The 12,365-nt window shown below is 50.3% G+C and overlaps 1 protein-coding gene across 1 annotated transcript; it reads right to left on the bottom strand.

Annotated features, from left to right (window-relative positions):
* Window positions 1-8,454: 8,454 nt before the first annotated feature.
* LOC103988042 (serine/threonine-protein kinase D6PKL2-like) lies at window positions 8,455-11,391 on the bottom strand. The gene is made up of 2 exons (XM_009406543.3): window positions 10,722-11,391; window positions 8,455-9,579 (listed from the first exon to the last, which is right to left on the bottom strand). The coding sequence occupies exons 1-2, from the start codon at window positions 11,270-11,272 to the stop codon at window positions 8,760-8,762; spliced, it is 1,371 nt and encodes a 456-aa protein (XP_009404818.2). The 5' UTR covers window positions 11,273-11,391; the 3' UTR covers window positions 8,455-8,759.
* Between the last annotated feature and the right edge of the window lie 974 nt (window positions 11,392-12,365).

Here is a 12,365-nt window from a genome sequence, read left to right as displayed (position 1 = left end):
TAAAAGTAGACTGTCAATCTCCAACCTTTTTGGTGATTATATTTCTTCGTTTTATGCAAATTGATCAACTTCATAGAAATTGTATTAAATCTCATTGGTTTATGCTCTGTTGTGTCTGAGGCAGTGAGTGTTGCCCCAAATGTGGTATTGAGAAGTAACACAGGGTGTATATATTGTCCAGTTGTAGATGTCATTAGGTTCCCTGCAATTATACCAATCATGAGCATGCAGGGATGAATAATGGTAGCACTTTCTTATTCTGATTTACTTTTCTCTCGAATCTTGTAAACTAGTTTGATTTGTTTTAATGCTATCTGATAGTTATTTTTTCCCTATTATCTTTCACTAATACGATCTTTTTCTTCCTCTAACCTCAATTATATTTCTACAGAGATTTGACATCAAAGCTTGTCCTACAACACCAATTGCATTCCGGATATAAGGTACTCAAGATTCCCAAATATCTCAACTCTACCTTACTATCCAAGGCTTATTCAAGGAGTTTTGCCACTATAATAATAATAATAATAATAATCACATCAGCTTACCATCTATCCACGGGCTGGGCGTCATTCCAGGGGAATCTACTTTTAGCTACTTGCAGGCTGGGATATATTCTAATGCCCTCCTATCTAATAAGAAGCTAATCGATGCTGTCAGTCAACCTCTGTTGTGATGACTGAGCCATCACCCATTGATGCATGTGATCTTGTCATCAGCTCCCTGTAGTTGACCTTGACATCAGTTTGAAGGAAACTATGCATCCACAAGAATTCTCTGAAAAGGACGTTGAATCGAGTAATATATTACGAAATAGATTTAATTTTATTCATGAAGATGAGTATTTATATTGGTTTTGAGGAATATTTTTTTTTTTGTCATGCACTAAAATCAAATCATCTATTCAAATTTATGATATATCCTTAAATATTAGATTTTTATATATCTTTCTATCATGATCTTCTATCATGCTCATGCAAGATTAAGTTTTTATCAAGAAAGTCAATCGATCTTAAATAGAAGTTCTTGACAATGGATTGGTACCGTGAAAGATGACAGTCGGATGTTGTGATTTGGTTGAAGTCCATCGGCTTGATTTCTAGAGCATTGTGAGTAGCGGGAGGATCGTCGCAATTGGCGATATTGTAAACCTCCAAGGACGAGAGGGTCGAGAGGAGGCAACGGTTGCTCGGCCTTGATGATCGAGCGCTGGAGAACTCGGCAGAGATCGTCCCATGACTGGAGCATGAGAGGATGGTTGTAGTAGTAGCAGTTGGTCGGCCCAACGAGTAGGCCCCCAAATGAGTAGCACCAATGGGAGGCTGGCGGCGTGTCGCAACGATTCACCGGTAAGAACAAAGAGGGCTTCATCGGTGAGGAAGAACAACTTTGCCAGCAAAGAGTGCTTGGGGCAGAGAGCGCTCGGTGAAGAAAATATGTTGGATGGCAGAGTGCGCTTTGCAACCAGGTTAGGCGAGGTAAAGCTCCACGAGATCTAGGGGTAGGGAATGCCACCGGAGGAGGAGCAAGAGATGGAGTGCTTGGCCTACTGCTGTACAACCGTTGAGAGGAGGCGGTGGGCTCAGCGAGCCTCCGGCTGTCTGCAAGCTAGCGGGCGACTGCGAGCGACGATGGGAGCTGGGCAGTGAAACCCACGTGAGCGGATGGCGGCGCGAGGGCAAGCAGCATGCCCTGTGGTGAGTTGGAAGGGGGAGCGCTCCCTGCGGTGAGGTGGAAGGGGGAGTGCTCCTTGGCCGGAGCAATGGGCTCCTCGGTTGGAGCAACGATGGATGCCAAGGGTGAGATGAGCGCTTGGTACAAAGATGAGTGCTTGGTAATAGAGCGCTCGAGGTAGAGCGCTTCGGTACAGAGATGAGCGCTCGTTAACAGAGCGCTCGGGGTAGAGATGAAATTAGTAATGACAGAGAAATCTTGCTGTCGTCGATCGATCATCAGTAGATGAGAGATTCTTGTCGCTAGACAGCGAAGAAAAAAAAAAAGGTTTTGCTAATGTTAGCAGATCAGTGAGAGAAGAGGCGAATGCTCAGCTCGCTTGAAGAAGCAGGCGGCGAGGTTCCATGTAGTGGGAGAGGAGTGATTGTTGTTGTCATGGTAAGTAACTTTTTTAGTCGTGGCCTCGGGGCTATCGCGGCTTGGTTCGGGTCCGGAAGGCGGGGATCTCCGTGGGGGCGCTCCTCGAGCCCGCTGAATCTCCGAAGGCGGGGATCTCCGAAGGCTTCGCACCTGCACAAAGGTCGGGTCGGGGTGCTCGACCCGACCCCTCCGACGATCAAGTCAGCGAAAGATGTGGAGGGGGTTTCGAGAGAAGTAGTGTTTTGGGGTGTGTCCCCCCCTCCCCTCTTTTAATGAACGAGAGGGTATTTGTAGGGAAGCATTCTGCTCCCTGAGCTGCCCGCTTGCAGGGGGCAGGCTGACAGTAGCCATGGCGTAGTGTGTTGGACTTGGCTTTTGCAGGATATTAATGTGCCTCGGTCAGTGTTCTGATCAATTCCAAGGTGCGTGACGTCATCTGGAGCAGCTGACATTGTCCTGAGGCTGACTGCCATTTTTACCCTTATCATATTCCCCCCCCCCCCCCCGAAAGGAGCTATGCATTGGTTGTTGTAAGAGGAGTCTGATGCATGGCTTCTGTCTTCAGGCGGGCTGGCCGCGCGGACGAGGTCTCGGGGAATATGGAGTCGATGGGCCGAGGAGCGTGATGCAGGCGGGCTGGCCGCGCAGGTGTGGTCTCGGGTGGCGTAAAGCCGAAGAGCCGAGGAGCACGACGCAGGCGGGTTGGCCGCGCAGGCGTGGTCTCGGGCGGCGTAAAGCCGAAGAGCCGAGGAGCACGACGCAGGCGGGCTGGTCGCGTAGGTGTGTCCCGGGTGGCGTAAAGCCGAAGAGCCGAGGAGCACGACGCAGGCGGGCTGGCCGCGCAAGTGTGTCCCGGGTGGCGTAAAGCCGAAGAGCCGAGGAGCACGACGCAGGCAGGCTGGCCGCGCAGGCGTGCATCTCGACGGTGCGGCCAAGGGACACCGCTCAGGCGGGCAGACCGCGCTGAGGTGAACTCGGGAGCGTATGACCGAGAAGCTCGGCGTAGGCAGGCTGCGGTCGAGGGACGTGACCTAGGTGGGCAAGCCGCCCTGAGATGGACTTGGCAGTGAACATGGCCGAGGAGCTCGGCGCAGGTAGGCTGGACGCGCGGACGTGTCTCGGGGAGTATGGAGCCGAGGGGCACGTAGCAGGCGGGCTGGTCGCGCAGGTGTGTCTCGGGCATCATTCCACCGAGGAGCACGATGCAGGCGAGTAGACCGCGCAGGCGTGGTCGCGAGGGTCATGCGGCCGAGTAGCACGACGCAGGCGGGCAGGACGCGCGGACGTGGTCTCGGGCACCATGCGGCCGAGCAGCATGACACAGGCGGACAGGCTGTACCGAGGTGGATCTCGGTAGTGTGTGGCCGAGGTGCTCGGCGCAGGCGGGCTGCGACCGAGGGGCGAGACCCTGGTGGGTAAGCCGCCCTGAGATAGACTCGGCCGTGAATATGGCCGAGGAGCTCGGCGCGGGCAGGCTGGCCGCGCAAGCGTGTCTCGGGGGGTATGGTGCTGAGGGGCACGACGCAGGCGGGCTGGCGGCGTTGGTGTGTCTCGGGAACATGGAGCCAAGGAGCACGACGCAGGCGGGCTGGCGGCGCAGGTGTGGTCTCGGGCATTACGCGACCGAGGATCACGACGCAGGCGGGCAGATCGCGCAGGTGTGGTCGCGAGGGCCATGCGGCTGAGTAGCACGACGCAGGCGGGCAGGACGCGCGGACGTGGTCTCGGGCACCATGCGGCCGAGGATCACGACACAGGCGGACGGGCCGCGCCGAGGTAGATCTCGGTAGTGTGTGACCGAAGTGCTCGGTGTGGGCGGACAGACCGCGCATGGGGCCAAGGTAGCAGGTTGCGCCGTCAGCCGAGGAGCTGGCGCGGGCTGGCCGCGCATGGGGCCGAGGCAGCAAGCTGCGCTGTCAGCCGAGCAGTTGAGGCGGGCTGCCGCGCATGGGGCCTAAGGGTCAAGGCAGCGGGCTGCACCGTCAGCCGAGCAGCTGACGCGGGCTGGCCGCGCATGGGGTCGAGGCAGCAAGCCGCGCTGTCAGTCGAGCAGCTGAGGCGGGCGGCTGCGCATGGGGCTGAGGCAGCAGGCTGCGTCGTCAGCCGAGCAGCTGAGGCGGGCGGCCGCGCATGGGACCGAGGCAGCAGGTTGCGCCGTCAGCTGAGGAGCTGACGCGGGCTGCTTGCTGCGCATGGGGCCGAGGGGTTGAGGCAGCGTGTTGGCTGCGCATGGGGCCGAGGCAGCGTGTTGGCTGCAGCGTGTTGCTGCGCATGGGGCCGAGGCAGCGTGTTGGCTGCGCATGGGGCCGAGGCAGCGTGTTGGCTGCAGCGTGTTGCGCATGGGGCCGAGGGCAGCCCCAGAAGTTGCTGCTGCTGGTGCAGGTCGGTTGCAGTGGAGCAACCAAGGAGAAGACTAATGTACCGTCGTTCCGGGCCCTCCTTCTAGCGCCAATTTGTTATGGTAAGTAACTTTTTTAGCCGTGGCCTCGGGGCCGTCGCGGCTTGGTTCGAGTCCGGAAGGCGGGGATCTCCGTGGGGGCGCTCCTCGAGCCCGCTGAATCTCCGAAGGCGGGGATCTCCGAAGGCTTCGCACCTGCACAAAGGTCGGGTCGGGGTGCTCGACCTGACCCCTCCGACGATCAAGTCAGCGAAAGATGTGGAGGGGATTTCGAGAGAAGTAGTGTTTTGGGGTATGTCCCCCCCTCCCCTCTTCTAATGAACGAGAGGGTATTTGTAGGGAAGCATTCTGCTCCATGAGCTGCCTGCTTACAGGGGGCAGACTGACAGTAGGCATGGCGTAGCGTGTTGGACTTGGCTTTTGCAGGATATTAATGTGCCTCGGTCAGTGTTCTGATCAATTCCAAGGTGCGTGACGTCATCTGGAGCAGCTGACATTGTCCTGAGGCTGACTGCCATTTTTACCCTTATCAGTTGTCATTGGACAACAAGGTTGAGGATCGACGTAGATTGCATGGCAAAGCGAAAATAAGGTAGGCGGGGGATAACCGTGGCAGGAGAGGAGGGAGGAAGGTCAGAATGGCGACGACCACGGAGAGGATCTAGGAAGTGGTAGTAGATCAGCAGATGCTGTCATTCCAATATCAGTGTCGGACAACGAAGATAAGGAATTCTTACTCGAGGTAAAAGGGCTCTGATGTCATATTGAATTGATGAATATACGACTAGACTTAATTTTATTCATTGAGAAGACGAATATTTATACAGGGTTTTGAATAAGAGATTTTTCCCAATCATGCATTTAATCAAATCAGCTACTCAAATATATAATTTATCCTTAAATATTATATTTTATATCTCTCTATCAACCTTTGATAAGGTGACATGCGCTGGAATCCAATTCCCTAACGGCGGTGCAAAACGAGAGTTCTTTTCTTCTCGACGAGGAACACAGCATCTGGCTCTTGGAATGATCACACGTCGAGGAGATGAAATATTATGATTGCAGGAGGCCATTGGGAGAGAGCAGAAAAGGCCACTGTGGGGAGCAGCCAGAGACGAGCACGCCGACGTTGATGACGTGGGACCCGTTCGACCGTGTTCGACGCAGATCGACGCAGAAGGCCCCACGGCGGGCGGTCGTGTCGGATGCCGATCCTTCCATCTCCATCGCCACACTGAGACAGCACTCCGCTCAGACCCAGAAATAAAGCTCGCCACCATAGTAGCTATCAAATTTATAACAGAAATTTCGGGATCAGTAATTAGATTCATAAAATAATTATTTTTTGGATTAAGAAAAAGGCGAGCCGATCTAATCCCGTGTCTTCATGATACATGCAATAACTCGCATGTACAATACGATGAATTGTATATGCTAATTGCTGTTTAGCTAATAAATATCTAGATGATGAAGTTTCTTGGATCCTGGTGATTCATTACAAAGAAAAAAAAATAGTGAACGAGAGAACGTATAGATAAACTATCATTGTCGTCATATCAAAAATATAAATTTTGATCCTATACAAAATGTAGGGTTAAAATTCATTTTAGTCCTTGTAATTTTGGTTATAGATTTTTTAAGTTTTTATGATTTATTTATGTATAAAATAATCTTTTATATTTTTAAAAATACAACATAGAATCTCCTTCCGTCAAGTCTGAGTTAACAGACATTAGAGTTTGCTTACGTGATATATTGACTCATAATAAATCATTAATATAATGATACATATAATTTAGATTAAGATCTATTTTATCCCTTATGGTTTTAGCTATGGACTTCTTAAGTCTTTATGGTTTACTCGTATTTAAAATAATCTTTATGTTTTTAAAAGCATAGTATATAAGTCTCTTCCGTCAAGCCAGAGTTAACAAATATTAGAATCTATTTATGTGACATGTTTACTCATAATAAATTATTAATATAATAATATGTATAATTTAATTTTTTTATAAAATCGAGACATTCATCGATGATGAGAGGAGGCGTTGTTGTGGAAACAACCAGCAACAATAGCATCGAGCCGCTATTGCCTAGTAAGGCATTGTATGCACGTAGCCTTTCTCGTGCTAACGATGTGCTTAGGAGCTTTCGGTCCTACAGTAGGTGGATGTGCGTCGATTAATCTAAAGTTAGGCATGCAGTGGTTTCCTAGTCCCTCTTCCTCCTCTTGGACGTTTTCATCCCTATCGCCTTTCACTTTGTCCTCTCCTACTCCCCCACTTACCACGTCTACGACGTAGTGGTCTAGCTCTCCCTCACCTCCGCCTCTGACCTCTCATATCTTTGCCTCTCCGCTTTCGTTCGCCACTACGACCTCTGCTGCTTTCTCTTCCTCGAAAAGCCGATTGAGGAGAACGAGCGAGTGCGGGAGGGCTACATGGTCTAGCTCACCACTCCTTTTATTTGCTCTTCGTCTTCATGATGTTGTGATTCGTGGGGGAGGTGGCTTACAAGGTATCGTGGTACTCGTCGGGATCGGAGCGGGTGTCGTTCACGGTGGCAGGCAGCGCCATTGTGGCATGCGCCCTGGAGTTGTCGAATGACATCCGGAAGCTCCTAAGCTTGTCGTCAACGTGGGAGAGGCTGCGTGTGTACAACACCTTACTAAGTAGCAATGGCCTGGTGTTGTTGTTGGTGGTCGCTTCGACGATAATGCCTCTTCCCGCCATTGATGAGATGTCTTAGTTTTTTTTAAAAAAAATTAAATTACACATGTCATTATATTAATAGATTATTGTGGGTCAACGTCACATTAGTAGATTCTAACATATTTTAACTCAAATTTGATAGGAGAGGTTTATATATTATATTTTTTAAAAATATAAGTAAATCATAAGAGCTTAAAAGATTAATGATCAAAACCAAAGAGACTAAAATAAATTTTAATTATAAATTATATATATTATTATATTAATAATTTATTATAAATTAACATGGCACGAAAGCAACACAATTATTACTCCTCCACCAATACTCTTCTGGTTAGGAGGACGCGAGGCCGGAGAGATCTGATGGAGAGTTCTCCGGTTGGTGAGCTTTCATGGCTGATCCTGATGTGAACCCCATTTGTAGTTTGCTGAAAAGGGGAATCTCTTTTTGTGTTTGCTGGAGAACTTGATTGGATATGTACAGAAATCTTATAATAATTATACTAATTATGATAAATGCTTATTGTGACTGAAAAGATGTCTCACTGCCTCAAAAGTGTTTGTTGCAGTGACATATGAAAGGCATCGAGGGAATTGACAAGAGGAAGAATATAGTGATTGACACGAAGAGAAGTAGATGTATTAATATAAAACACTTGAAGGTTTTAGCATCGAGAAACATTTGAAAAAACGTACTTGATAAGGAAATATGATATATGGATATTCGAATGTCATAATATTATTATCAGCTTGCTTGACTCTTTATAACTCCAAAGCTCTGTCAACCTCCTCCTATATCACTCAATCACATCACTTGTTTGATATAGCACATGATAATATTAATTATAATGTTTGTTTGATAGTTTGATCAACTCTTTATGGAGTAACCTTCAATAATTCTACGCAATCATTCGTATGAATTATTCTCAATTATTTCCAACAGTTATCAAAGCCAACTATACAAAAAAAAGAACCTCAAGCAATGTTACTTTATCTAAATCCTACTTATCTTTCTATTACTTAGCCTAAGTATTTGAGGAATCTTTATGAGTCACACTTAGGATTCCTACCGAACCAATTATTTACGGAACCAACCTTATGTCAAATTAGGAAAAGGATTAGGATCGACTCCCAAGTTCTAACAACCTCCGAGTTAGCAGTGTCGAGAAGCGCCACGTGACATGTTATTACAACCTCCGAGTCACGTGACATGCATTGTTTAGGAACAGAGAGAGAGAGAGAGAGAGAAACTACTAATCTATATTTCTTATTTATATATTTATATATCTATATATATAATCCAAAGCTTAAAGAGTGGATCAACAAAACCGGCCTCCCCACCTTCCCTACCCCCCAAACGATGCACGTCGGTGGCCACCACCCAGCAAAAAGACCCCTCGACTGGTCGAAACCCGACCCGTAACACCGACGCGTGTCGGTGGCCGGTTCCTTTGCCCTTTGACCGCTTTGACTACCACGCATCCACGTGAACACCCCAAGCCTCTGACCTACCCCTAGCGTTGACCAAAACTTTTATAGGATGGGGTTTCATCTCAGTAGTACTCCACCGGCGTGCCCGGACAACTGTCGTCGGAGGCGTCCCGGCTCAGACCCACGAGGCTGAACGGCGGCGGCACGTACGGCGGTTGTGCGCACCGTAGCAGCGCCCAGTTCACGCCGTTGAAGAAGGGGTGGCGCTTGATCGAGGCCGCGCCCATCGTGGAGCCGAGCCGCCGCTCCGGGTCCTTCACCAGCAGTCCCGCGATGAGGTCCCTCGCCGACGCCGACACCGCCGGCTCCTTGGGGAACTCGAGCGCCCGGGCCACGATGTTGGCCAGCGTCAGCTCGTTGTCGGGGCCCTTGAAGGGCGTCACGCCGTAGAGGAGCTCGAAGACGAAGACGCCGAGGGTCCACCAGTCCACCGCGCTGCCGTGCCCCTCCCCGGAGACGATTTCCGGTGCGAGGTACTCGTGCGTCCCCACGAAGGACATGGACCGGAGGTCCACCGGCTCGGCCACGAACTCGAGGCACGGTCCGCGGCGGCCGGGCTTCTTCTTGCGTTTGCGCCTGGGCTGGTGGAAGCAGGAGACCGCAGGCACGATGCAGCTCGGGAGGATGCAGGAGGCGGCGGAGAACTCGCCTCCGCCTGCGCCGGCGGCGGATGACTGGGGCGGGAGGTGGAGCGGGTTCTGGTCGGAGACGATCTGCGCTGCGGTGGGAGTGGCGGAGTCGCACTTGAGGGAGAGGTCGAAGTCGGTGAGCATGATGTGGCCGTCGGCGCGCACGAGGACGTTCTCGGGCTTCAGGTCCCTGTACACGATGCCCATCATGTGGACGTACTCCAACGCCACCACCACCTCCGACGCGTAGAACCTGCAGAAGCAGACGACACAACTCAACACAATCCAACACATCCTAAAACCACCACAAATCATGCATCGAGTCACCTAAACTGAGATGCAGGTTGCGCATGCATGCATGCATGCATAAATGTCGCAAACAAGCTACAAAAAGCCTGTTGCTTTCTTCACGAGGGATTCCACGTGAAGCTGTTTCCGTTGCACGACTCGGCTTACTTCATAGTAGACGTAGGCAAGCGATCCCATTAACATGAAAACCATGGCCCAACAAACATGGTCAGTGGGGACTGTGCGCCTACAGCCAAGTCCACAGGACGAGATGAAGGCTGGCATTTGGGAGGAGAGCGGTGAGGACGAGCATGTGAAGTGCTTGTTGGAGTCCGAGAGCTTTCACATGTCGCTCAGCCCACTCCGACGTCGTAGTATCCGGGAGACTCTGCACCATAGTTTAAGACACACAGTACACAGCGTGTAATAAAGTGTGAACGTATCAAAAGAAATGGGTGGAATCACGTCAGGAGGAGTAGGAAGCTAAGATCTCGAAGCAGATGGTGTCACACGGGCCACAGACACCGTCCCCATCCGACAGCTAATGTCGAACACATGGCTCCAAAACGAGCCCCCAACAAGCACGACTTAATTCCCACTGTTCTCTGTAGATGACAGACACACTGGCCATACCCCCACAGGTCATGTCCCGGTGGCGGATGTAATTGATAGAACTCGCCATGGGCTGCACGACATGGAAGGAGGAGAAAGAACAGCGGCGACAAGGAGGGGTGGGGGAGGGGAGATGAGCTGGGTTGTGCCGTTGTTTCGGGTCGGGAATGAAGAACCGAAACCACGTACCAATTGCCTCTCATCGAAACAATTGGTTCACCGTCTTCCTCAATCGACGCTCTCGAAGAAGGTTACTTCCCGAATCCCTGGCTACAGCTTGCTTTTCTTTAAAGCTAAATCTCGAATCCCAAGAAAAATTCGAATGAGAAAAAGACGAAAGTAGATAAAGGAAATTAAAAATGATAATGATAATAATAATGATTATAGCTATTATAAAAACAATATTGCTTGCGTAAATTTAGGATTTGAAATTAAAATAATAAAAAAGGAAAGGAAGGTGGGTGGGTGCCGCTAATGTGCGCATGGGACGCATACCGGACGGCGGCGTCGTCGAAGCGCTTGCCGGGCTGGCGCTGGCGGAGGACGTGGAGGTCGCCGCCGGGGCAGAACTCGGTGAGGAGGCAGGACCAGCGGTCGTTCTCGGCGCAGGCGTAGAGGCGGGGGAGGAAGGGGTGGTCGATGGACTCCAGGATCTCCCGCTCCGTCCGGGCCCGCCCTTCCTTGCTCCGACCCTCGAGCTCCTTCTTGTCCATCACCTTGGCCGCGAGCAGCAGCCCCTCGGCCCCCGCGCACTTGAGCTCCGCCAGGTACACGCTCCCGATGTCCCCGCTGCCCAGCCGCCGCACGAACCTCAGATCGGACATCGAGAGGAGGTCGCCCCCGCCGGCGGGTGGCGCCGACGAGGACTTCAGCCGGCGGATCGCGTCGAGAACGGGGTCACCGGTGGGGCGGGACTTGTGGATGGTGCCGGACAAGGAGGAGGAGGAGGAGAGGGAGCCGGAGAGGGTGGAGAGGGCGGAGGAGCCGGAGCGGTCCGACGAGCCGAAGCTCATGCTCTCGAGGTCATCGGCGAGGTCGTCCGGCATGGCGACCGCGAGCAGCAGACGAAGAAGGTGTTCGGCGAAATTACGAGGGTGGGGGTAGCAATCGAGAGGACGCCCCACAAAATTCGTAGAAGGCGAGGGACAGAGTGAGAGAGAAGACAAAAAGGGAGGGGTTTTGTGAACGACGCGGCTACGTGGGCCGGTCGGTGATAGTTGGGCCTCATGGTGGGTCTCCATGATGGGACCTGTGGGGCCTACGGGAAGCGGGCATTCCGCGTCCTGTGCGGACTCGGTCGAGTGCGGTGGTGTCTCGACATTGGCGAGACGACGGATAATGGCATCAAATCGTCCGATGCTGGACGGCCCTGATCGATTCCCCGCCGCTCATCTCGTGGCACGCAATTAAGTCAAGTGTGGGGGAGAAAATGATCTTTCAAAGCTAAATTTATATGGCAACGACTTATTAATGGAAGTGAGTCTCACTTCCAAATATAATGAACGATATGAACACATTATTATGGCAATGTCAAATGATTTTATGAAATAAAGAATCTAAAAATAATTCCGATTTTAGGTTGATTTGTTTCTAAAATCGAAATTAGATTAGGCGGGCAGGGGTCAATAATATCCTCGATCTTATATATAAAATCTCAATCATCCGCTAATGCGAGGCCCCACCAGTCCGCGTGGGACCATCCACCAAGTCCGATGTGACACAGGAAAACAGACTGAACTAATACATAAATAATATTTTTTTAAAATAATATTAATAATATTTTTTATACATAAAATAAAATATGATAAATGAGTCAATAAAAATATAATAATTAAAAATTTAAAAAATAAATAAATAATTTAACAAGCAAACTTTTTAGGGGTATTTTAGATCATTTAAATTACGGGTATAATTTTAAAAGATAAAAAGAAGATACCTTTTGAAAAATAACTATATATATATATATATATATATCAATCAAAGAAGTTTCTTGTCTCTTTCCCGTGTCATAAAAGGTGAGGATCCATGCATGCATGTTGGTTGCAGCATTTGAAACATTAAGCTCGATGATCGATGATCGGTGAATGTATGGGATGACAAGATCCTGATTTTGAGCAAAGATGAGACAAAACTCTTAGG

This window comes from Musa acuminata, chromosome BXJ1-6, assembly GCF_036884655.1.
Source record: "Musa acuminata AAA Group cultivar baxijiao chromosome BXJ1-6, Cavendish_Baxijiao_AAA, whole genome shotgun sequence".
Lineage (NCBI taxonomy): Eukaryota > Viridiplantae > Streptophyta > Magnoliopsida > Zingiberales > Musaceae > Musa > Musa acuminata.
Note: the sequence above shows the minus strand (reverse complement) of the source record. Positions and strands in the feature narration are given on the sequence as shown.